General features: G+C 29.5%; 1 protein-coding gene and 2 non-coding genes across 4 annotated transcripts; 1 reads left to right on the forward strand and 2 right to left on the reverse strand.

Annotated features, from left to right (window-relative positions):
- Nucleotides 1-3,277: 3,277 nt before the first annotated feature.
- On the reverse strand, nt 3,278-3,428 carry MIR167I (microRNA MIR167i). Its single transcript, NR_048836.1, has one exon. It is a non-coding gene; the product is annotated as a microRNA MIR167i (primary transcript).
- On the forward strand, nt 3,332-3,440 carry MIR167E (microRNA MIR167e). Its single transcript, NR_048654.1, has one exon. It is a non-coding gene; the product is annotated as a microRNA MIR167e (primary transcript).
- An 8,819-nt stretch (nt 3,441-12,259) lies between these two features.
- On the reverse strand, nt 12,260-20,967 carry LOC100816999 (protein argonaute 10). 2 transcript variants are annotated; one of them, XM_003556022.5, is made up of 22 exons: nt 20,724-20,967; nt 19,102-19,680; nt 18,615-18,823; nt 18,290-18,439; nt 18,046-18,179; nt 17,659-17,768; nt 17,461-17,567; nt 17,227-17,365; nt 17,025-17,141; nt 16,474-16,581; nt 16,296-16,367; nt 16,084-16,206; nt 15,833-15,992; nt 15,576-15,697; nt 15,098-15,235; nt 14,862-15,004; nt 14,675-14,737; nt 13,968-14,031; nt 13,753-13,888; nt 13,562-13,635; nt 12,977-13,103; nt 12,260-12,790 (listed from the first exon to the last, which is right to left on the reverse strand). In XM_003556022.5, the coding sequence occupies exons 2-22, from the start codon at nt 19,534-19,536 to the stop codon at nt 12,597-12,599; spliced, it is 2,925 nt and encodes a 974-aa protein (XP_003556070.1). In that variant the 5' UTR covers nt 19,537-19,680; nt 20,724-20,967; the 3' UTR covers nt 12,260-12,596. The 2 variants fall into 2 exon arrangements, with proteins under 2 accessions (XP_003556070.1, XP_014628369.1); XM_014772883.3 differs by lacking the exon at nt 20,724-20,967 and adding an exon at nt 19,901-20,636.
- Between the last annotated feature and the right edge of the window lie 5,851 nt (nt 20,968-26,818).

Raw genomic sequence — 26,818 nt, forward strand, 5'->3', positions numbered from 1 at the left:
GTAAAAATTAAATTCATTTTTCTTTTTAAATGGGTGTAATAAGTTCATATCTTGACCTTTTAAGCATTTAAAAACTTATATCAATATTACAATATTAGAGCAAAAAATACGTACACCAATTTTGGATAGTGTTAATTACCCTTTTTTTATGATGTAAATATTTTTTAAAAATCAATAACTATAAATTTTAAATTAAATACTTTTAATTATTAATATTTTTTATTACGAGTATGTATTTATCTAAATTATATATAAATGAAAATATATTTATCAGATTATCATTTTTTAAAGGATACATTTATATGGATTAGAATAATATAGGACATTTGTAATATAATTCTTTTAAAATATACATTAATATCTATAATTATTTATATATATTTTTGCAAATGTATACATATATGTATTTAATTATAAAATGTATTAACATTGTAAATTTTTTTATTTTTTTATTTAATTATATGTTATCATGTATGATAAGATTGTTATTTTTTTTAATATTTATTTTAAAAATCATATTTAAGATGATTTTAATTAGTTGACAATGGAAGAATCGTTATATTCAAAGTGTATATATTATATATAAAAATTAATCTCTCTCTTTGTATATAACATTTATATTTATACAGTTTAATTTTTTTTAGTTCAAAGTTGTGTCTATATATTTTTTGGCCTTAGGCAAATTTTGTACTGTGAATCTTATCTATTTTTATTTTATTTTTCCATTTTTTTGTAAAATTTTTTAATTAAAATTTAATATTCAAGCAATATAGTCACATTTTATTCAATAGTAAATTTATTTTACTATATCTTACAATATAAACGATCTCAACTTAAATCTAGAAAAAAATCATTTTAAATATTTTGTTGACAATAACAACAATTACAATTATTATTAATTATATTTTATAAACATTAGATGCATATGAAAAGGATTAATTTTTTTAATATATTTTAATATTTTCAATAAGAAATTAATTTTCTATCCGTATTTCTTTTAATATCTTAAATTTAGGAAGAAAAGTTAACACCAATAATATCTCATTAAAACTTAAATTTAGTTTAAGACAAATATTTTTTTCCAATTCACTTTTTTTACAATTCACAATTATTATGATTCAAATAAAAAGTATAAAGTAATTTTATATTTTACAATAAGAAAAATGTGTATTCTTACCCCTCTCATTTTCATCAAAATATACATCATATTCTTTTTATAAAATTTAATCACTATATTAATTTTAATATGATTTTTTTAATTTAAAGTAAATGGAAACTAATTTTTCTATAATTTTCAAATGAATTATAAACTTCTCAAATGATTTATAATATATCTATGTGTATACATATATAAAATTTTTTATAATTTTACTAACTAAATAATAATAAATAATATAATAAAATATATTACTTAATAATTTAAATTTGAATTATTTTTTATAAATACATATAAAATTAAGAGCTTGGTGGGAGGCCTAAGACAATGATCTAATTGGCCTTATCATTGCCACGACACCGTTTTAGTTGATATATATGTCTAATTAATGTAAACAAATATTGGAAAATAATCATATACGTTATATATATATATATATATATATATATATTAATCCGTGATAAAAAAAATTATCAAGAAATAAATTACTAAATAATTTATATAAATTTGAAGTTCAAGTAATTCAAAGTTGAAAAACTTAGTGCAATATCAATATAATTTTTTTTTCTTTTGTACCAAAAAAATGTGAAAAAAGCTAGTTTTACATATGCACCTAAAACATATCTATTAGTTATAACAATATCTAAGGTGTTTATGTTAGAAATAATTTATATTGATGTAAGTTAAAATGATTCTTATATCATTCGATAATTTTATATTAGGTAATCATTTTATAAAAGTTAAAATTATATGATTAGAAGTTCATATTATATAAATTATATCTATAAAATATTTTATATAGTAATATAAAATAATTTAGTTATTCGTTAATAGATTTTAAGATTAACATTATATATATATTTAGAATATATAAAAATAAGAACTATTTAATTCATATAATTATTTAATTGTTACAAAATTTCATAAAATAAAATCAAGATAATATGCAATTATAATTCAATGCTTATATAAATAAAAATGGCATTAATGTATTTGAGTTTAATTATTAAATGTGGTACGAATGTTAAGTATCTGGTTGATGTTAAATAAATGGAACAATAGCGCCCATTCTATTTATTTATTTTGCAATTAATTTGTGAGTATATTATGGTGTCATCTTTTAGATGTTCTTAATCTACACATGCCAAAGGGAAAACGACTAGTACGTACAGACTGTTGTTACTTCTTCTCTTCCTTTTTCAACTCTTACCAGCCACTATAAAAAAAATGGTGCATTTAAAACACATAAGCTATAAAATAGATAATGACATACATACTTTAGATCTATCATGTCACTACTTCTATCTATAAGAAGGAAAAGGTTTTCAGATAGCATTAAATTTTATAACTAATGAGTCATTTTCCTAATCACCAGTATCAAACGTTTCCAGTATGTGGTATATATGCAGCTGGCACCTACCAGATACAGCACAAGCAAGTATTCGACAAATGGCAAATTTGCAAAACAGAAAAAATAGATACTTTATTTTTGTTTGGTTAAGATGCTTTTTTTTCTCCTTCTTCTTCTTGATATGCATGATGTGTGTGAACTAATGCAAATTAATGTCTATGTAGCCATGCAAATGGTCCCCTCATTCCTTTGGCTCATGTTCACTGCTTTCCTTCTCATCGGTGACATTAAGAGAGAGAATGTGAAAGGGTTCCCCACTTCCTTAGTACGCAGCCCAAAAGTTATTAATGCACTTGTAATATATATAGAAAAACACTCGCTATCTTGTCTGCAAACTGCATGGTGGTGGTGTTGGCGTGACAATATTCAATTTGCATCACTAGGGACCACTTTTTACCTCTTTTAATTTGTTTTCATTTTAATAACTTCTCCAATGGCTTTACACCCTCCCTAATATTCCGTTACTTATAGATAACAAATATTAAAAGTTTAAACAAAGGGTGGGGAGGCAAAAGGATTAATAAATAAATAAGAAAATTAAATTAAAAGAACCCCTTCAAATTTTCGCATAGATTTCTTTCTTAATTTCTCCCTGATCGCTGCTATATATAATAGTGGCTCTTCCTACTCTCTTCTCCATCCAAACCCTAGCTAGCAAAAGCAGCAGTTAAAACCTCCCTTCAACTCCCAATCTCATCATCATCATATCATTACCTTTTAGAACACTTGTTCTGGTTCTTGTTCTTCCCAATATCTGTCTACCATCATGCACCACTACCAGTTGAAGCTGCCAGCATGATCTTAACTTCCCTCACTTGCCGTGGAAAGATCAGATCATGTGGCAGTTTCACCTAGTAGTTGCTGGCCGCATGAACCCTAGTTTGTTAGTTTGGCTACCTTTCTCTCTATTGTGTGTTTAATTATGTGTGTGCCCTCTAGGATTTTTTCTTTTCTTGTTTGTAATTAATATAACAGAACAAAAGTGTGACTAGTGAGGAATGGATTCTTATCTTCTTTTTCTCTCATCTGGGTTCTTACTTCTATGTCAGCATGGCATATATAACTGATAGCTCATTATTTCCCCCTTATTTATTTTCTTGGATAAGAGAAGGGTATCTGGATATGAGATATTTTTTAATTATTTTTTTTTCCTTCTGCCACTGCGTGAAATTGAATAACCTTTAGGTGCTAAATCTTAATTGTATGATTGTTAGGGTTTAGAGAGACAGGAATTGTTTTGCGTGGCTCGGTGCAATGCATTCGTGATTTCAAAATCCGATCCGTGCTTCGGTGTCTGAGCCTCCATTACATCGGAATTGTAATATACCTTTTTTTTTGTTGTTGTTAAATTTATCTGTTGGGGCTTCTTTACCATTAGTGTCTTTCTTTTTTTCCTTGGTGATGATGATGGCAGTGAAATTCTGTATTTAGGGTTCATGATGAGGGTTGTGTTGTGTGTACTTTCTGGATTTCCTTAAGATACTCTGAACTCTTTAACTACCTAAATTTTTCTTTTCTTTTGCTTTCTCTTTCTTTTTTTTAAAGAGGGTTCAATTAGTTAACTAGAGAGACATTGAGAGAGAAAAAAGTCAAATATTTTAACTTCAGTGATTTTTCGCCATGACATTTTGGGATTAACATGTACACATGACCTTTCTCTATTTATGTTTGTTCATTGCTTGATAGTGTGTGAGTGTTGAATAAACATTGATGTTGGTACTGCAAATTTGTAATTAATACATGGCTCACAGTACAGTTGAGTCATATATATCTACTTAAGCCAATTCATATTTGCCTGATATATGAGAAAAATGCTCAAATAATGAGACAAAATAACTATTCCATTGCTGAAGTCATGGTAGATTCTCAATATCTCAATGTACTTTCCTCATCTTGGTAGGATCTGAGTACAGACTTTTGGCATAGGTTTTTGATTAAGGATCTTTCCTACGTGATGAGACAATAATGTACTTTGTATCCCAAAGAGAAAAAAAATCCTCCGATTATGATCAGATCATAAAGAAGAAAACAAGCAATAAGAGACTTTAATAATTTACTTCTACTGTTTATAATCATCTGTTGCATTGAAAATTGATCTTCCTTGGAAGAATCTCATATGGATAATCAACTGATTTCATCATCACCTTCATGATCTGCTAGGTTTCTGACAACATAGCACATGAAGTCATGAATCACCATGTTCCATTATATATATATATATATATATATATATATATATATATATATATATATATATATCATCTGATTGTGTTATATTTGTACATATTTGAAGTTTCTTTCCCTCTCTTTTTTATCTTCTTTGTTCATTTTGGTTCTCTCGGGGTTTTCTTTGGATTTGAAGCCTCCTCTTTCTTCCTTCTTTTATTTCTCTCTCGGTAAGATTCCACATAGCTTTTAATCTGCAACAAGTACCTAAATGACATGTAATAGGTCAGAAATAAAACCTATTAACATAATGAAGCATATGCAGTTATCTGGCTAGTTTAGTTTTGAGGGACGGCACTTATATCAAGATAATTTATCACACTGAAGGTGACTGGATTGTACAATCACAACCTCTTGATTCAACAAAATATTAAGTTCATACTTTAGAGTTGAGCATATATCCATAATCGTTTTAAATTGCGGTTGTGGTTGCGTCGCAATCGAAATGAATCAGAAAATCTTTATATTACGGATAATTACAGGAAAATGCAGCTGATACGGGCACAACGGTTGTAGTTACATTATGGTAAGTCAAAATGCCTTGACATTGTAGACACAATTACGATCGCTATTTAAAACCATGATGGCATATATTTTAGCAGTGAATTATTTAACTGGTGATTTCTAAGTAACTACTGAGACAAGTTTAAGTCTTTAAATCGTTATGGGACCCCTATAATATGCTTTATCACAACCTATTGATTCAACAGTATATACTTTAAACATTGAGGACATATGTGAATTATTTAGCTGGTGATTTCCGAGTAGCTACTGAGACAATTTCTAAAGATTAGCTCACAGGTCTTGTACGTAAGAATTCCTTTGTATTATTGTAGTATATGTGTGTTTGTGCTTGCACTCCCAAAAAGTATTTGTGTTAATTGCATGTATAATTTGAAGGCTCAGTTAGTTGTCACAGACCTCATTTGTGTTGAATATATTTATATATACTGGTTAGTCTAAGTTGTAATTGAAAGTGCTCTGATTGGCATTTTATATATATTCTTAAGCATAATCACTTACAAGTTACCACATAGAATAGAAATGCATTCCTTTAATTTGTTGTGGGAATGTTGCAGTCACAAATCACAATATATAATATTCTACAGTGGATGCATCATTTATTTGGTTTCAAAATAAGCAGATCATGATTCAAATTATGTTAGTTTCTTTGAATTTAAATAGTACGGAATGAAATCTAGACACTAAAGTGTGAAAACCATTTGGTCATAAAAAAAAGAAGAAAGGTAGGAAAACCATATGTAAACAAAAGCTTTTGTGTGAGCATATATTTGCCCCTTTACTTAATGGTCAGAGAGCATATAAATGAGGGGACGCATTCAATTTAGAATTCATAATTATGATATCAGATGCAGAATGTCACGTGATGCTAAAATTGTCTTAATTTCTTTTGGTCAACATCCATAAAAAATTTAACTTGATAATTCTTATGTTCAGTTTCTCTCTGATCAATTAAACTTGCCTCATCATGAAGAAAGGTTACGTTCATGAATTCTTATCGTGATGTTTTATTAATTAATTACCTGAATTAGCTAAAACCTTCCATCTCTTAGGTTAATGACCGCTGAAAAGTTTAAACACTTTCATGTGCCAAAAAGAAAAGGTTTAAACACTTCCAAAAATTGTAAAAAGAAAAACAGAGAGCTAGAGTAATTAATTAAGGTGGTTCGGAAGGAGGAAATTAAGGGAGGATGTTTTACATTGAGATATATTATTCCCATAATAAATTTTTGTAACACTTTTTACGAGTTATGTTTTTTCTCTATCTTATTAGTTCTGTCACATTACACATATTATCTCACATTTTTGCTTCTTCTATTCCTATCTCTCTTTTATTTATTAAAAAAATATACATAGTTAATATTATGTAAAAGTATAATTTTTCTTTTTTATTTGAAGGAAAAGTCATGCATGCTATAATTCAACAATAAACTCTATGAAATGAAATAAAATTTTCTCTGAATTTCATTTATATATGCTTAAAGGAGGCAGTAACCCTACCTATTTTGTGATCTTCAGCTTCATAACAAATTTAAATCCTCACCAAATTTTGGAAAGTAGGTAGGTAAGCTGATGCTTATTTCAAGATAATAGAAAAAAGAATATATATATATATATATATATATATATATATATATATATATAAATAAATAAAACCAGATTAGGTTTTTAGCAGTTAAGTGATATAAAACACAATAATTAAGTGGTTCAACAACAAAAAATACTCGTATAAAAACTATATATTTGCTGGTTGTTAAATATGTTATGTTACTTGCATACTATGGATAATGGGAAAGGGAATGTGTATTAATTATTGAGCTTAGCAAATAGTGACTAAATTTAAATAATAATGTAAATAGGAAATAGCCCATTAAAATTATTATTATCATATAAAATTAAGCATATGCCTATGGAACCGAAGGTATAGTATACGAAGGCAAATTTCATAAAAAGGTCCCCTACTTTTGGAACTTTAATTTGTTTATAAAAATTCCATTACGAACCCAGCCATATATAATTTATTTTATCTTTCTTTACTATATACCAGCCATCGAGAATCAGGAGTTACAAAACAATGGGAATACTCAATTGCAGTTTCATTATTTATTTTAAAGGCATGACACTTGATTCTGAACGGTTTGATCCCTATTGAGTGGAGTTGCCCAAAGCAATAAATTTTCAGATTGAGAGAAAAGAGTATGAGAAAAATTGAAAGTGATGATAAATAAAAATAAAAATAAAGAGTTGGTGTTCAGATTTTTCAAGTGTTAGTTTTTAATACTAAAATTACGTACCATTAATATTAATGGTGGGTAAATTTTTATTTTTTTACTGTCAATTAGTGACAATTATGTTATTGTCACCGTAAAATTGTCCTTAAAGATGATTTTTGTATAAAAAAATGAAAAAATATCAATAATGTGTTTGGACTGTGTGGTGTCCAAAACTTACAACCCCTTAAAAATCTGGAGCTAACGTCTGAGAATCATTCCTTTGTTCGAAAAGTCCATGAAGTAGGCATCACGCTCTGAAACACCCCGCACTCCTGCACCAGAAGCAAAAACCACCACCATCCCTACCTATAAGCTAAAGCATCTACAGCTACACTATTATTATACTTTGACTATAGGCATGCATGATGCATGATAATTATATAACAATATCACCATCCCCATCTTGGCGCGTAACGTCATTTATCTATATTCCATTCTATAGTTAAAAGAAAACCTCCAACTGAACATGTAATAAATCACCACATGGGTGGATGATGCATATAAACCATTTTGCCTTATTTCATAAAAATGTTATTTTATGTTAGCTAGATATATACATATCACTCAATTGATTGAGTATAACATATATATTGTTATAAATTTTTTAATATTATTTTTAATTCTCACAAGATAAAAAAAAACATATATTTAATTTACCTTGAAAAGTTTTAGATAAACGTAACTAAATACTTATTCAATAAGTTCTTATACAATAAAACATGAGTTTAATTTTTATATATTCTCACTCTAGAAAACTTTATATTGTGAATGAATTATAAATTAAATACAACTTCTAAAGTATTCATTATAAAAAATTAATAAATTTATCATTTATATTAATTTGTGGTTAGATCATCATATAAAAGTTTTTTTTACACTTGTCAGTATATATGTTGTTTTTTCAAAGTTTATATATAAAATGTATAACTTATTTTAATAAGCCTAATTAATAAGACAATTTTGATTTTCAATTGGGATACTCCAATGTCCATTTTTTTATATAAAAAAAAGTCTCTGGTTTGATTTTCGATTAACTCTTATTAGAAATTGGGTTTTCTCTCATTTTTACCTTAAAACTCAATTTGAAGTGGAATGAAAATTAAGAAGACTTGTTTTTGCAAACTAAGTTTGCAAAAGAAAGTTCATTCAAATTTAACTTTACAAACTTTAATACTCTAAACACGCACATTAAAATACGAAATAAAAAAAATATGTTATTTTCATAAATTTAGATGAATATCGTAAAATTTGGATAAATAATAATTTGTTTATTTATTTTTATTAATTTTCTAAGAAAACAGAATGATACAACATATTTTTTTTAACATTTCTCTTTTAACTCTTTACTGTTAGTTGAAATCTAAAATTAAAAATCATGAAATTATAATGAAGCTTATTAAATATAAAGTGAGATTCACGTAATTTTGTAATTTTAATATATTTCAGTCAATAATATATATATATATATATATATATATATATATATATATATATATATATATATTATAAAAGGGCATAGTATTAAATAATATGTTACAGGTATTTTTCTTTAAAAAATTACGAAATTAATCAATTGCCAAACGAGAAATGACTTCCATAAAAACTTAAGCATTGAAAAATGCATGTGAGTAAAAAATGTTCACTTTTAATTGTAATAATTATGTTTTTATTTACTTGCTGTGGAGTTATTTAATTTATAAATATGTAAACTATATAAATTTTTTAGATTAACATAGAACATAACGTAATTTTAATCTTGTTTGTTTTTCAAAAAAAATAAAAATAAAAAATCACATCAAATTAAAGAATTACTTTTTTAAGTCGGAAGTCAAATAATCTTTTTTCATCTTGAAGAATTATTTTAAATTAGTAAAACAATATTTATGAGCCTTGTATGCAGCAATATATATGGGCTGGTTCATATCCACAGTGAAGTACTTGGGTGTCGCTAGTTCTTCCGTAAGATATCTTACGTTTTTTTTATAAAAAAAATTTAAAATATTTATTACCAATTAATTTAAAAATAATGACCCAATCAAGACTCAAATTTGTAACTTTTAAATTATTAGCACAATATTTTATCTAACTAAGCTAATGAGTTAATTATATTATAAAATAAATAATGTTGTTATATATAAGACTAAAATATCTAATGTATATTTAATGCGCATGTAAATTTAAATAATTAATTTTATGATAATTAATTTTGATATAAATCATACGAATTATTTAATCCATATATTTTTTTAAAAAATATAAAATATTTATTATTACAAAATTTAATATATATTAAATTTTGTAATAGCAAAAAAAATTAATACACAAATGAGTAATTTAACATATTAATAATTAAAAAAATAAAACTTTAAAGAATTAAAAAAATCAAAAAACCAATATATATTTATATTATAATTTTATTTCCTATAACTCCTTTTCCATTTATTTTTTCTTTCTATGTCTATCTTATTTGTACTCATATCTCCCATTAGATAACAATAAATCATTCGATACTAAATTCAATCTTTTTAGGATTTTAAGTTTTGAGTTTTGGGAATAAAAAAATGTAATTAAAAAAATCACTTAAAGGTAATATTACTTTCTGCAACGAAAATTAATCATCAATCAACCTTTTGCGTTGATAAAAAATCTCTTATTATATATTATTCATTCTCCCACTCTTCTTATCTCTCTTATCACTCATTATGAATACAAGATACACCTTTCAAAATAGAAACAATCATTTCCAATAATGTTTAAGATCTCTCTATTTTTTCTTAAATATTTTATAATATAAAAAAATAAAAAAATATTGTTCCATTGTTTGGATGAAAGAATGTATTATTCTTTAACTTATTTGATTAACTTACAAGCTAATTCTAACAATATAAATAAGTGGGACACATGCATCAATTTCGAAAACTTTCTATTATCGTCGCAGTAATTAATCATTTCAACTTTTAGTTCCGGGGTATTTAAATTTTGCCATATCATCTACATGAAAGAGATATTGACCACAACCTTGCCTCGACAAGTTTATTGCTCTATTAATTTTTGGATCCTACATAATACTCCTTTCTTTTATAGGGTAGTGAAATCCCTTTCGGAGAAAAGTCTAAATATATATGTTTAAAACATGTCTCATTTATTTAAGTAGAAAATATTATATTAGGTCATAAAAATAAGATCATTTGCAAGAGAGGACTGCATAGAGTAAAAGAGAAGAAAGAAAGTTAACACTATAATTACTGTAAAGTTGCAACTAAAAAGTTGTTCAGCATTGGATCAAGTTTAAATTTGAACAGCAAAACCACAACATCTAATTTGTTCAAAGTAAATGATAAAATGGCAATTCATAGTTTTTGCAGTGAGTTATTCTATCTATTCTTTTACGTTGAAATTTGAACAACCAATCCACAACGATGACATGTAATATGTTTAAAGTAAATGATCAAACTCGTAATTCATAGCTTTGGCAGTGAGTTATTCTATTCGAACATAGTTCTATTTTTGGTTATTTTACACCTTCAATTATCACCATTGAGAATTTCATGGTCCAGCTTAGACTTCCACATAGGCATGATAATAAAAACTGAGTCTGTGGGTATTCATTCAGTCCCGTCCTGAGTTTGATAGGAAAAATCCCCATCGGAATCAGTTTCGAGTTTTCTCTCATTTGAAGAAGTGAGAACGGGTATGCCACTCCTCACTCCCACAACCTATATTTTTATATATAATTCTAATATTATGTAATTAATTTATATTTTGTAATTTAAAATATAGAATAATGATTTTAATAGTTAAATAATAATATTATAAGTATAATACTAATTATATACATTTAACTAAATATATAATTTAATACTTAAATATGTTGAACGTTATTTATTCTTTATTAAATATTATATATATATATATATATATATATTTATATTTATATTTATTGGTTGAATTAAAATGTAATCAACAACTTAATCTATAATTTATTTAAAATATATGAATAAATATTTTTTAAAAAAAATGTGATAGGAAGCACGAGTATTTTCAAATCCAAATATATGAACAAATATTTTTTTTTTTTAATGTGATAGGAAGCACAGTATTTTCAAATCCAATGGGAATGAAATTGAGTTCCATTTTTTTATCCCTGTTTATAAAACAGGAACCTGCCCCACCTTTTGCAGGGGTGAAGATGGAGGATTGGCAAATCCACCCCCGATCCGTTGCCAGTATTCTAATCATTCGCAAATATGTTTATAGTCTATTTGTGTATGTCACAAAATTTAGTCTCAGTTCCTAGAAATATTTTTACTTGATTTTTTTTATTAAAAGTGGATGAATTTTGTTCTTGCTATTAAGTGATTTATATTTTAAAATTTTAAATCTAGTTGGCTGGTTGTAATTCAGACCATTGTTGTCATTGATATCTTATTAATTCAAATCATTATTTTTCTATTCTTACTATCTTTTTTTTTAAAAGAAACTATCTCTTATTTGTATAAATTGTTATTGTTGCATATATTATATTGTATGGATATAATTTCTCTTTATATTTTCTTCTAGCAATATTTTCGGTTGTTTATTCACAGGGAGAGATAGCAAATTAGCAATGAAACGTTACACTAACTTGTATCCCATTATGCTTTAGCTATAGTGCAGAATAAACATGAATACTTGGAAAAACTTCCCTCCTTGCAAAGATGAAGGAAATTTCTACTCTTCTTCAGCATCTGTAAAGGCCTTATGGCAAAATTTTCTACAAAGATTGACATAGAATATTTTTTACAATGCTAAATTTGACATCTATATAGAATCTAATAGTACTTGTAGGAATTCATTCTAAGCTATGCCTCAAGAACTGTAATCATGGATTTATCACAGGAAACCTACACGACTAATGTACAAAGTAATGTGAGCTGAACATTGCATTCCATGATTGTTTTCACTTACCTACCATGTTGATGCTTGCCCTATATATCTATCATTCCACCAAGGCCAAGTCACTAGCAGTCTAACAGTAAAACATGACCCTCTTCACATTTTCTTTCAAGTCTGGCAATGGCTTGACACTATAATCACCAGCTGCTCGTGTTGCTTTGGCACCATAACCATTGCCATCACCTGCAGAGCCATTGTCTTGCATATCTGGCTCCATATAGAAACGTGCTCGGAACGCTGCTAAATGTGCATAATATGCTGGAGGAACTGCACAACAACAATTTCCAGTCAATTAAGTTTTAAACTATCCAAGACAAGTATAAAGGGTTAAAAGTTCAACCATGTCATTAAAATAGCATAGCTGTTCAACTAGTCTTGAGGGTAAGGACATGGTGAGTCATAACTGGGACCAAACAACTGAAAAACAACATATTAATTGAAGCACAGGCTTACCAACTGATACTGAGCGCGTACACCTGGCATATGTATAACAAAGATTGTTTGTCAGAGACTGAATTCCATCTGCTGTGAAGTTGTTTTCATCCCACAGGACATGATAATGAGCTGGCCGACTAGTACCCTGAATGATAATATAAAAAAAGTATGCATAGTTAAGGAAAAATCAAAGGTTTAGATTTTTCTAAGATACTAGTAAAGCAGATCTAGAATTTTACTCTGGGTTGATGTGTAATCCTCTTGTGTTAAAATTAAACAAGTCCTTATCTTAAGACATACTTGTTTGTTAGACATCACAACCACACCAAAGTGGGAAGGCCAGAATGCTAATTGCTAATAAAGATTGATATTTTAAACCTTGAAAAGTATTCTTAGAACAAGACCAGGTGAATGATTTTGCATAACTTCAAATAATAGACGTGAGAAAAACCAACAAAAAACTTCTTACTGATACTGCTCACTCTCCCTCCAATTTTGACAGTTATGAACTATGGAAAATTTCTTTCCCATAAACCAATTCTCATCTGTGATTATAATAATAAATCCTGGTAGAGAAGGGAGGGAAAAAAAACTATCTTCTACCTGGATGCCAGCATGGCTGCAGAGATAAAAATCAAATTCTGTTGGATGGCAGATTTTGGAATCAACGACAGTCCCTGAGAGACAATTTAAAACATGAAAATTCCAACCCATAAGATAATCATTTTGAAAAACCAAAGAATGATTCAGAAATGCATTTCTTTACATAAGATTTTTAGGAATGTGCAACATACCAGGCAATATATTCCCACTCCTATCTGTACTACTTCTGTCCCTGTAGTTGTTTGCAAATAACCGGGTATGATGTCTTTTTTGCACAACTATGAATGTTACTGGAGGCTGGTAGTTTGGTTCTAAGGAAGCACATGCCTACACAGATATAACTTCTCAGAACATATCTTTGACATAATAAGAAAACAAGTGTATAATGAGAGAAAGTGATCCTGACCTTCCGAATCGCATCCAACTCATAAAGTAAAACTTGGTAAAATTGCCCTTCACTTACACCGTCCCTGTTCAAATTTCAACATTCAATGTTAAAATGCCAGTAGCAAACTCTTTCGTCAAACTAGAATGTTTTTCAGAAAGCCATGCTCCGAAGTAAGCACACACATGTAAACTAGGATTTGAATGGATTGTGCCTTAAATATATGGATAAAGGGAAAAAACCATTTTGTATGTTTCATGCACTTGATTTGACAGACTATAAAATGACATCATCCCTCAAGTAGACGTAACAGTTTATATGAATGATGCAATCTTGCAAGGGATGCATCCAGAAAACATCTGAAGTGCGGCTGAAAGCTTAAGCATGCATAATTGCATTTAAATAAATTTATGTAGAAGTCAAAATGATGAGCCAGGAGGCTAAAAATTACATGTATAATTTAAAAAATAGAGGGTGGGGGTGAGGAGGAAATTCATCCCTGACTGGCCACTAATAAGAAGCTTACCAAACAAATTTCAGACTTTTCGATGCTGCTGAGTTTTCTAAGGGCATGCATAATGCTGTATGTTTAATGTAATTCTACTAAAACCAATGCCAAGTATCAAGCAACCAATTCAACGGAGGTACAGTTCAACCCACTAAAAATTTTGTTATGAAAGTGTATAACATGCATTATAGATCTTTCATCATAAATTAAACATAATGACCTGTAAAATATAATTCGTAGTGGCTTTTGTCCTGTTGCCTTTCTAAAGGAAACCAGTAAATCTCTGCACAAAAAGGGCACATGAAAATTATAAACTAAAATACAATGTAATATAATTGAAACTCATCACACAACAACCTAGAACAATTAATATTCAGAATTAAAATAGTAAAAGATATTATTAGTACCGGATCATGCCACCACTAACTGTGCCACGAACAGGGTCTTGCCAAGTTTTGTACAAATCTTGTATAAGTTCCTGCCTATGAGCTTGGGCGCATACCAAACCGGCATATTTTGTCACTTCGGGCCAGTCCTGGGATGCTACTACCTGTAGATTGGGTAAACATTATGAGTTTCCAAAACCCTCGATGACTATTGCAATGCTATAAAACAAATAAAGATAAATAAATTAGATAAGTACAGCTGCTATTGAAGGGCTCGAGTCTTCTCCATTTTCTGGGTGGGTTACATCTGCTCCAAAAATTATGGTTGGTATGTCACTAACCAATGGTATTCTGCAGCTTACAGCATCAAGAAGTACAGTGTTTCTACCTCCCATCTGCATCAAGAGGAGGGTAAGTGACCACTATTTAGCTATTGAAAGCATTTATCAAAAGTAATAGCAATTTTAATTTTTAATTCATGAATACCCCAAAAGTAGGGAGCCAACATTGGCTAAAGATAAAATAACATGAATGCATAATAATTTCTACACCATGGATTGGGATTTTAGGCCAATGTCCATGTATTTATTGAAAAAAAAATTGTTATCCACACTATAATGAAGAAAAAGACGGACAGGGAACTATATAATAATTAACCAAATCCAAATAGACTTCAATACCAAAAAAAATGGTTTAGTCAGGAATATGTAGTTTGGTGATTGAGAGCAAACAAACCTTCACATTGATCTTCAGAGACACATTAGCCAGGTACTGTTTAGTGATTTTGAAGACATGCTTTGTCAGACAGCATTGTGAAATTAAGCCAAGGTCAGTTTCACAAATTCGCTTGAGATCACCTGAAAAAAAAAAGATATTTAAATGAGAATTCTGCATTTTAACTTGGAACATGTTCCTCTGTATTCTCTTCTGTCAACTCAAGCAAGTGGCAATCAGTGATTGATACCATATAAGAATCTTGTAGTGTGGCTTACCATAGAGAGACCCATTATTGTCTGGCAATATTGCTAACAAAAGCTCCAATTCCTTTGCTTTAGTTTTGCTCCCTGCCACATGGTAAACATGTTTCAAAGCTTTCTCCACCTGTTCAGGCTTGGCATTGTAGATGGGGATAACGGGCTCTGGATTAAATTCCTACAAGACAAACCATGTTACTAAATATCACAAATTTTATTTCTACACTTAAAACATGGACAAAATAATAATATAATAGATTAAAGATTACCATGCCAGATACTTGACACATTTGAGCAAGCTCATTACAAAAAGTACGAGCAACACTATCTTGCACGCTCCGTGAAAAATTTATGCATGCCCACCGGCTAACAGTCATTCCATTAATCATTTTCTGTCATTCAAGATATAGGAGACAGTATCAATACTGTGAGCCACCACAAAATTTTGGGAACAGATAAATGTAATGCCAATATGCATCACCTTGTTCATCATATTCCACTGACCAACTTGGGGTAAACAGTTCTTTTCTTTCCCACTTTCATGATATTTAAGCTGCGCTCAGAAGTGCTTTAAATTAATGAATGGCAGGGAAAAGGTAACTTAAGGTTTCAGTATATGACAAACCAGATCTTTAGAAGAAGATGAAGAAGCACATTACCCAAGGAGCAGGAAGAATTCGTGCTTCAACAGAAGCTAGCTTTTCACTGATTTTAATTCCAAATTCCTTTGCATAAGGATCTTGATCATAAGCATTATGTTGAACGGTCTGCTTGTATGACCCCAACCACCACCACATACAAATAAAAATAAAAAATAAACAAATCATTACTATGAATCCCCAACAGTGTCATGTAGTTAAGAGAATATAAATATGTGTGCGTAACCATAGTTAAATGCACTTTTCCTTCATCTTAATCCAAGGTTTCATTTATCACATAAAACCTCCCCAATTTCAAATCTTTATCTAAACATTCCAATTACTGCATTGTCATACACTTGATAAGTAGAAGACAAGTTTTCTAAGTAATTTTGGAGCAAATCATGAAAACAATATTAACTTAATGGCCCTTCATTTCCTAATTGTTCTGGAATCAGATATTAGTACTTTAAAAAAATGGATAGGAGGTGGCCATGTTTTTTGTGAAGATTCAACATTAAATGAAAGGCTTGGTTGTGGTAGTGAAGGTTCAAAGAATCAAAATTAAACACCCGTAAAATGTCATTTTCCCGATCGCGAGGCCTCTGGCAAGTAACTTTCAATAGAGCCGTAATTTGCTTCTCATTCAATCTTTTTGTATAACGTTGCCCCTCAACAATTTTGCAGGCCTGGGGAACCAAAAGCAAACGACATTACACAAAATCATTATGAAAATGTTGAGTGACTACTCCAATTGCCAAGAACTTTCCCTACCTCCATAGGTAAATAGTTCGCCTTCTTTTGGTTTCCTACTTGAAGGCAAGGAAGGTGAGTATATTGAATAGTGAAACCATACATCTCTTGGAAGTATTCAACTACTGATTTCATAGTTGAGTTCTCATCAACAGGAAACCTAAAGAAACACATCATTATTTAGTGAGCTAATGGAAAATCACTATACCTTCTAAGACTGCCAGTAGGAAGAGACCTGAAAGAGAAACAACTTACACAAGTTCTCTGGTAGGTTGAGAAGTCAACCCAGAAACACGATACTTTCTTCTCACACTTCCTCTGTGTGTTACTTCAACTTTAACTCCTCTAAGGGCTTTCTTAATCTGTTTGACAGCAAAAAGTAGTTCTGTAAATTGATCAATATTGACACCATAAGAGATGAACTCAGCAAACTATGTCCATAGTATTAAGTACCTTAATGCGATCAGCATCTGACAATGGCCTTGACAGCACATCTTTTCCTAATAGCTGACCAACAAATTCCACTACTGGCAGAGGCTCAATAAACGCAGCAGATGCCATATCTATGAAATGCAAGCACAGAATGAAGAGAAATGAATAATATTTAATTTGAGAAAATATTATCTGTTTTCATTTTCAATTTTCACTTTAAATTACAAAAATGTCAGGTTATTTTCATTTTTTTTCAAAGATTCATACCAGAAAAGGTGAAAAAACTTTTTTATTGTTTTCCCTCTTTCCTTTACAAATACTTGAAAACAGAAAACAATTTCTAAAAGTGAACATGCCTTCATTTGTAATTACACAGGACTACTTGTACAATCAACATAAATAATATACCAATATTAAGGGAAAGGCCCATTTGTGTAGGCCTTATACTCTGGTAAAATCCACACCATGACTCTAATCCCTCTCCAAGCCGTTGCGGTGTTCTAATATCAGGTGAAAAGAAGGACCTCCCAATGGGGCAATACCTTTAGAAAATGCAGCCTTAGTAAGATAAACAAGAACTCAAGCTTCACACTTTCATTAAACTTATCATTTCTTGAATTTTAAAAGCTTAAATCCCTTGGACCAATACTACCTCTTAGTTGACAGCTCTCTTAGTACAATGTCAAGAATTTGAAGTGCCTCTTGCGGTGCATCAGCACGCTTACCAGCTAGAAATTGGCCCAAGTGATACAAATTTGCCCGAGCAACAAACTTGATCACCACCCTGTACTCTCTTTCCCTTCTGAAAAGTGGCCAATGTGTCAGTTGAAAATTGAACTTACTCAAACATTCAAAACTGTTCAATTTTATCTGGTTATACTAGTACACAAAAGGAGTTTGCCTGTGTGTGTGTGAGTAGAGGGGGGAGAGAGAAGAAAATAAAATATTTAAAGTGATTATATGCAATAAATCCTTACTTGGGGCCATTAACTCCATCCTCTTCATCTACAAGCTTAATCTTAAACTCTCTCCAAGCAAAGGGAAGCTGCCCTGCAGTGTACAGACTTTTTCTGCCATCATATGCTGGAAGTCTCATCCCCAAGTCAGACTCTTTATACAGCCTCACAAGTTCTGCTATGATAGACCTGTTTACTGTTCTAGAAGACACTTCTGGGGTAATAGTAACCTTCAAAAATAAAGCAACATATAATGACATTAAATTAAAGCAAAAGCAAAAATAATAATTATAGGGAACAAAAGCCTCAAGCCAGATTTAAAAGTCTCATTAATGGCACTACAAGAAAAAGGACTGCAAAAGCAGAACCCCTATAAGAGGAAAATCACAGGATGAACTTAAATGCATGCTGCCATAGAGGGCCCGATATTTGTGCACTCAGAAGATCCAATTTAATTGCCTTATCAGAATAGTGATAGATCATAGATATACCAAAGAAAGGATCTTACATCATATTGGTTCAAGTCCTTGTCTGGTAACTCTGCAAAGAAGTGGTTAGCCTTCACAATGCATTTTGTCCCAACTTGTCCATACCCAGGCCTACGAGCAAAGGTCAAAGACTTGCTTGAAGTGGGAAAACCCGTATCAGAGATACAACCATTTTCAGCGTTCCCATTTGCACTACTTGTTAGTGGTGCAGTGCATGGCCTGCAACTAGGCCTCATCATAACATCTCCTTGATCAGATTTTCTGCCACCTCTCCCCCTTCTTCTTCCCTTGTTCTTTGAGTTAGGCAAAGTTTGATTATGGTTTTCTTGTGGCGGTGGACCTTTGCCATTTTGTGCAGCTTTGGTTGTCTTCTTGGCTTGATTCATAGGATTCTGCAAATGGGGTTTGATCACAAGGTGTTGCTCCGAACTTTCTTTCATCTGCCTCACTGGCATGTTGGCTTTGTTGTTGTTGATGAGTGCTTACTCCTCTCACCAGAATGTGAACAAACGACAACAGTACAACACACTTGTCAAAGGTGACAAGCTTCACAGCAAAAACCAATTTCACACTCTTCTAGCCTTTGATTGTTATTATATCTGCAAAACAGTACCAATTGCTTGAGCTAAGAATGCATATACAAATATAGAAAATGTAATTATTATGTTGGTACGATCAGTAGTAATTACTGCTCATCAATGAGAATGATCAATGGTTTGATTTGATGTATGAAATCAGAAGAAGAAAATTAGTATGGGTGAAACTAAAAACTAGCGTTGCCATTCTTGCTGATAAAAAAAAAAAAAAAAAAAGCATTACCATTCTTTTGCAAAGCTGAAAATCCAATATTTTCACCCTTGCTTTAAGCAAGTAAATCAAAAAAGGTTATGGTAGGTAGTAGAAATATACGAGTCCGTAGAGCAAAATAAGGCAAACAAAACTACAAAAAGTAAATTTTGACGACATCATCTTCTGCCCTTTGCTTAAAAGTTGAAAAGGCCAGAAGAAAAGGAAATCTCAGTGCAAATTTGCAGCACGAAACATTAACTGTGCAACACGAAATATCACAAAGAGCAAAAGACAAAAAAAAAAAAAGACATTGTTCAGTGAGGAAGCCAATGACTATGTATATGAACAAGCAAGGAAGAGAAGAGTTAACATTAAAATGTGATTAGACATATGAGAAACTCAGAAATGGAAATAGCCAGAAGACAAAGCCAGTTCTAACAGGCTTGTCCCCTACCAAAAACTGAAAGTTACCAAGACGAAGAACATATACAGCCACATAGCCTCACTTTATATAAAAAAAAAAAAAAAAAAAAAAAAAAAAAAAAAGACAACAGAACAATGTATGGATTGTGAAGACAAAGTTGAAACCTTCACTTCACAGGACTACCATGAAATTGAGAAAAAGGAAAAGAAACAAACAGAACAGAACAAAATCACTATGTCTAAGATTTTCACGAAGAAAAAGGAGAGAGAGAGAGAGAGAGAATGCTGGCAAACACTTTAGAGCAAAATGTTTTCCATTAAATGCCTCAAAACAAAACTGAAACCCCACCAAGAAACAAGTGTAACAATGAGCATGAAAGTGAAGAAGCAAAGCTGAGGAAAAGAATTAAAAAACAAAACTTGAACTCACCCTCTTTGAAAAGAAGGGCTTGTGAAACATGGGTGGTAAGTAAGAAGTGAAAGGAATGAAGGGAGGGTAGGAATAGTAGAAGGGTGTGTTGGTGGAAGCAGAAGATTGAGAATTTTGAAAGAGGAAGAAGAAAGGAAAGGCAAGTTGGGTAAGAAAGAGCGATGATGATGATTATGATGATCTTATACACGCATGCAATGCGCTTTTTGGTTCTTTCTTTATCACGTGTAGAAGGCTTTCCCTGCCTCTTTGCTTTTACTCTCACCTATCTGTTTCCGCAGCCTCGGGGATGTACCATGCCCATATACTAGTATTAAATTAACATATTTGGTAGTAGATAATTATATCTCTTAATTATGTGTTTAGTAATTTCATTTTAGATTTTATGTAGAGTATCAAAGAATATTCCATTTGTTAGGATTGATTTTAGGGGACGTTTGGTGGAAGTAATTATTTTTTCCGAGAATGTTAAAGTGAAAAATTATGATTTTATGTTTGATATGTAATGAATAAAATAATATCTCAAAATATTATAATTTTTGGGAATTAATTTTAATTTATTTTTTCATAAAGACATTTTCAAGGAAATAGATAGAAATCTAATTTTCCAGAATAAAGGAAAAGTTTTAGTTACATATATTTTAGGTGAATTTTTAATTCTCGTAAAACATATTAATTAATCTTATTTTATACATTTTCAGGAATTATGTTTTTGGGATATGAAAAAACTTATCCAGCCAAACATTCCCTGGGAGGCTGTAAAAAAATTATTAGTTTTAGATTTTTATGTATGAAAGAGTTATTATAACGAAAAATTAGTCTTTTACTTGCTTGAGATAAAAAAAATTGATATATTCGAAACAAAATGAAGGTAGGAAATTAATATTATATATGGAGAGAGAGAGAGGTGCAAGTATATTGTGGATAGTGAGTCCAAAAGAGTAACTGAGGATTATAAAAGCAATCATACAAGGAAGAAGAATAATTTGAACTTGCAGTGGTCTTACTTCTCTGGCAGGCTTGGCTTGGCTTCTTATAACATTTGTGTGTGATTTCTTTGTTTCTTTTCTGTCTTCTTTATTTTTGTCTCTCAAAATTTTGGTTGTGAATTTTTTTCTCTTCTCCCTATGTAGTTTGTCCCAAAACACTTTCACTTTGTGAAGCCTTTGTAACGGTCCATTCAATGGCAATGGCAATGGCAATGGTAATGGCTTTGGGCGTATACAGGGGCCCACGTTTCTGGTGTGTTGTGGAGCTGGTCTGATTCAGTACTTGACGGTCTACCACATTTTGTTGTTGACTAGGGAAGGAGGCCAAGAGATCTACATTGATGATGACTTTGGTTTCAGATCATGTCATGATGATAATACTTGGCTTTGTTGGGTGGGGTACATGCTGTCTACGTGGCTTCGGTAGAGCTAAGCATTGGATTGAGAAATATGAGAATATGACTTGCCTGCTGATCATGTTTTGGGAGCTCAACAAGTTGGGTTCTTCCCCCAAATCATGAGAAACCAAATAGGTTTCATCAAAACCCACTCGATTATACTTTCCAAGGTTGCCCTTTGGAAATTTGGTCTTTTTATCATTGCTTTTTTGACTCCCATGTCCCATGAGATACTATATTATACAGAGGAAAGAAACAGAACATTATTAGTCAATCTCTTATTAATTATAAAATTCTTTAGATTAATTCATATTTTTTTAAATAATTAATTTAATTAATCATATTAAAACTATTAATTATTTGTATTGTTATTTTAAAATTATTTTTTTTCTTTTTTTATCTACTTAATTATTTTTTATTAATATTTAAAAATAAAATAATAAAATAAGAGTATGTAAGAAAAAAAATTAATACGTCTAAAAATTAAAAAATAATCTTATAAAAACCAACAGATAAATCTCTATGATGATAGAAACTAAAAATATTGAAGAAAAATAATTCTGAAACCAAGACCGATCAAGTAAAGTTTAAGGACTAAGAACAAAGATTGATAAAAATTGAAGGACTAAAAACATAATTTGTATTTTATTAGTATATCTCTTAAATATATACATATGAATTGAACATGGTTCACTGTATGCTGATATATGTTAAAGTTGTCATCTTGCTCTCATATATGTCCTCTTCTTTTGCCCTTCATTTGTTAAAAGCCCTAAAGTAAGTTTCCAACAAATTAAATGTTGATGGTTGTGTTCCTCTCTAAAGCTTATGGCCTCGAAAAATTAAATGTCGATGGTTGTGTTCCTCTCTAAAAGCTCGTGGAATAGATAGAAGATTTCATAATGTGATGCCTGAAATGGACTTCCAAGTCATCCTTGTATTGAACATTAATTTTAGGTTATTAATTGGAATATGAAAGTTATTGTAGAGACATTTTACCTCACCATGTTTAGAGAAGCGTTATTCTTTTTGGTAAACTTCGGCCATGGCCCATGAGGTTTGCTCTTTATTAGGTCACCTCATTGGCTCATTCTCTCGCTTCCTCTTTTATGGGGTTTTCCTCCTTAATTAAGAAGTCTGATTTTTTTTCTTTGCACTTTTACACCATTCATTATTAGAAGAAAAAAAATACTACACTATTGATCCATGATTATTGATTTATCTAAAATAGACGAAGTTGACATGTTTGAGATAAATCGTTGACTAAAATTGAGTTGTAGTGAAAGAGGTATGGGATTTGTTGTGTGAGAAGAAACAACAATGCTTTTAAGATGGACTGTTGATTTAGACTAACATGTAAGTAATGCAAATTGAAGTGCATTCCACATAGGCTAATATTTGAGGTTTTGAAGTGGCTACGAATTCTTTGACAAAGTTCAGACACCATGAGAAATTAGAAAATACATGTAAAGACATTTTAATATTCAAGTTAATGAAATATTCACCAAAGTAACTAATGGTTTGAAATAAACTCTTATTTGTTTTACTGATATTGGTTGTATTTATAGAGAGGTTTGAGATAGGTTAGGTTGTTTAGCATAAGCCTATGGTCTCTTAACATTTCTTTATCTTGGTGTAGCAATAAGGTGACTTTACTTTGGGGCTAGATGTGATCCTTTGTTCATGATCTCATCTTAAAAGTTTAACCCTTATATTTTGATTTGGATTAATCTGATATTAAGTCTCCTGTCGAACAACTATATATATATATATATATATTTTTTATAAATAGTTATTTTTGTCCCTTAATGTGTAATTTGCTTATAAATATGAAAATATAAAAATTTAAACCCTAAAAGTATAAAAATAGTGATTAATATATTCGGGCGTTAACTTCTGTCCGTCACCGTTAATAAAATAGCTTACATAATACGAAAGGACAAATTTGTCACTGAAATGATTGTCAACGTGGTCATCTCTAATTGTTAGCATAGGAGTATATTTGTCATAATATTTTTTTGACTTTTCGCCCTCCCACTCCGCTGACAAATATGTCCCCAGAAGATGAAAATGCAAAATTAGGCTTAAATTTATTTGGTTTTTTTATTTGTTAGTAACTGCTTTCATTCTATTCATATATATAATAAGTGTTGTCTTGAGTGGAATCACATAAGATTTATCCATGGAATTCTTTCATATTTAAGATATATATATACATTTTATTGATTAAGGAAAAAGACTTATAATTTCACTTTAGTTTTATTTAGTTTAAATTTTATGAGACTTTTTTTCTAAAAAAAAAAAATCAGTTGATTAAATTATTTTTCTAAAATAAATAAATAAATAAATTTGATCTCGCGGGCGGTTGTGTTTTTTTTACTCAAAATTCTCGACATATTATTTTTAATCTAAATATAAAGGTACTTAAGTTAGAATTGAGATATGGAATAATTTTAAAGATTAAAAGTGAGAAATTTAGTAAAAAAAAAAAATTTAACAACAAAGATTAAGGTTTGACAAGGAAATCAAAATAATATATATATATATATATATATATTAAAATACAATTTAAAAAATATATTGTATAAGTACTAAACGAATAGAAGTAGTAAATTACAAACACATAATAATAATAATAATAATAATAATAATAATAATAATAATAATAATAATTGGTCATAGTCTATTATTAATGTCTGGATATATTTGTCATACTTTTTATACTTTTTGGGACTAAATTTTGTATTTTCATTTTTGAGAGACGTATTTGTCAGCGGGGTGGAAAAACGAAAAAAAAATATTATGACAAATATGCCCCTATGCTAGCTAGCAATTAGAAATGATCGTGTTGACAATCATTTAAATGACAAATTTGTCCCTATGTGTCACGTATACTATTTTATTAACGGTGACGGATAGAAATTAATGACCGAATATATTTGTCGCACTTTTTACACTTTCAAGAACTAAATTTTATATTTTCATCTTTCAGTAACATATTTATCAGCGAATTACACATTGAGAGACAAAAATAACTATTTATCTTTATTTTTTTCTTTTAGAATTTAAAAATTAATTTTTAAAATAATTATTGTTTCAAATTGGACTTGAAGCCCAATTTATATATAATTGGCCACTCCATACCAATATTAGTCCAAAGTACTTACTCATTTCATTAAGTGCTAGGTTGTGTTTGATTTAGGGTGGGATGGAGAAATGAGAGAAAAATTTGATATTTTTTATGTGGGATTCACATATTTTATACTCTATTTTAATTCTTTTTTTTTATCTTTTCTATTTCTATCCTTTAAATTAAATTAAAGACACCCTTAAACAAGGTCAACACCTCCATCCCAATACATGAATCTTGCAATGCATTTGAGAATAATAAAGCATGCATCAATTTGAAATAAAATTTTCTTGTCATTATATTAAAGTAGGATAAGTATTAATTTTGAAAAACACAAGGTATCTCAAATTCTTATAAATATATTTCCTCTGGTTTGAAATATAGGAAGAAAAAACACATTTTTGTTAATCTCAAATATATATTTTTTTAAATTAATTTTACCTTATTTAATATTATTATTTTTAAAATATTATTCATTTAATTGAGATTTTAGTTTGAATGACTCTTTTTTATTCCTAATGTCAAGTTTCAATGAAGAATAAATTAGAAAAAAATCATTTTTAATTGAGATTTGTGCAAATTAATTAACTTTTTTATTTAGCATGAAATAATTTTTTCTTATATTTTAGATCAAAAATATTTTTTTCTTATATGGTAATGATTTTTTTTATCTTTAAAACTTAAAAAAATTTAATTTTTGGGTCTTATTAATCATTACACTTAAAACATTGGTTAAGATATTAAAATGAGAAAATATTAATTATGAAAATTATAATAGAACGTAAAAAAAAGTTACAAACAATGTAATTTAAAAAATATTTTAATAATTCCTTAATTAATGTCGTAAGATATTATTTAACATTTGTCTTTTTTTTTTTTCACTGAGATGTATATAATAATTGTGGTATCCGTAGTAAAATGGTCGGCCAACAACTAAGCTTTGTAATTGCTTTGACTGAGGTGATTTTTCAGTTCATCATCATCATATTTCCTTTTAGAGATACTAAGTGAAGTGAAAAGAAATCATTACCAAAAGCATCCACCATTATAATCAATCAATTATAATTATAAATATATTGATTTTTACTTAAAATAATTTAAAATTAAATGACAGTTTAAACTTATTTTATAAACATTAAAATCATTTAAAAAACGATCTGTTGATGGTTGATACAAAACGATACTTAGTTTTAATTTGATCTTGTAATAATAATTACTTTTTAATAACTGTTTTTAAGTGAAGAAGTATCTTTAGCAGATAAAGTATTATAAAATTATAACTGTTTATAATAAGTTAATATTTTCATAATTTATCATATACATTAACATAGTATTATGAAATTATTGTTGCAAGAAATATTGCATCTTTGACCCCGAGCATTTACAGACGACATTGTTGCTTGAGGCCAGTGAACCCAACACAAACAAGGACCACTCACTGAATTCTCCCACACAAGCGGGGTCTTCTTCAGATAATTTCGGTTTTGCATTGCTCATAATGTTGCATGTCACATTTAATGCACTAAATCATTTGAGAGACAAGGACGACCCTGGGTTATTGAGATTTGTTTTTCTAAG

Source organism: Glycine max, chromosome 20 (assembly GCF_000004515.6).
Source record: "Glycine max cultivar Williams 82 chromosome 20, Glycine_max_v4.0, whole genome shotgun sequence".
Taxonomy (NCBI): domain Eukaryota; kingdom Viridiplantae; phylum Streptophyta; class Magnoliopsida; order Fabales; family Fabaceae; genus Glycine; species Glycine max.

Bases quoted from the DNA above. Each gene is read 5' to 3' on its own strand.
- LOC100816999 (XM_003556022.5), bottom strand. From the start codon at position 19,536: ATGCCAGTGAGGCAGATGAAAGAAAGTTCGGAGCAACACCTTGTGATC. The intron at 15,698-15,832 runs GTAAGCCACACT...TTTTTTTTTCAG, and splicing joins CAATAATGGGTCTCTCTATG to GTGATCTCAAGCGAATTTGT. The intron at 13,104-13,561 runs GTAGAAGATAGT...ATTATCATTCAG, and splicing joins GCAGCCATGCTGGCATCCAG to GGTACTAGTCGGCCAGCTCA.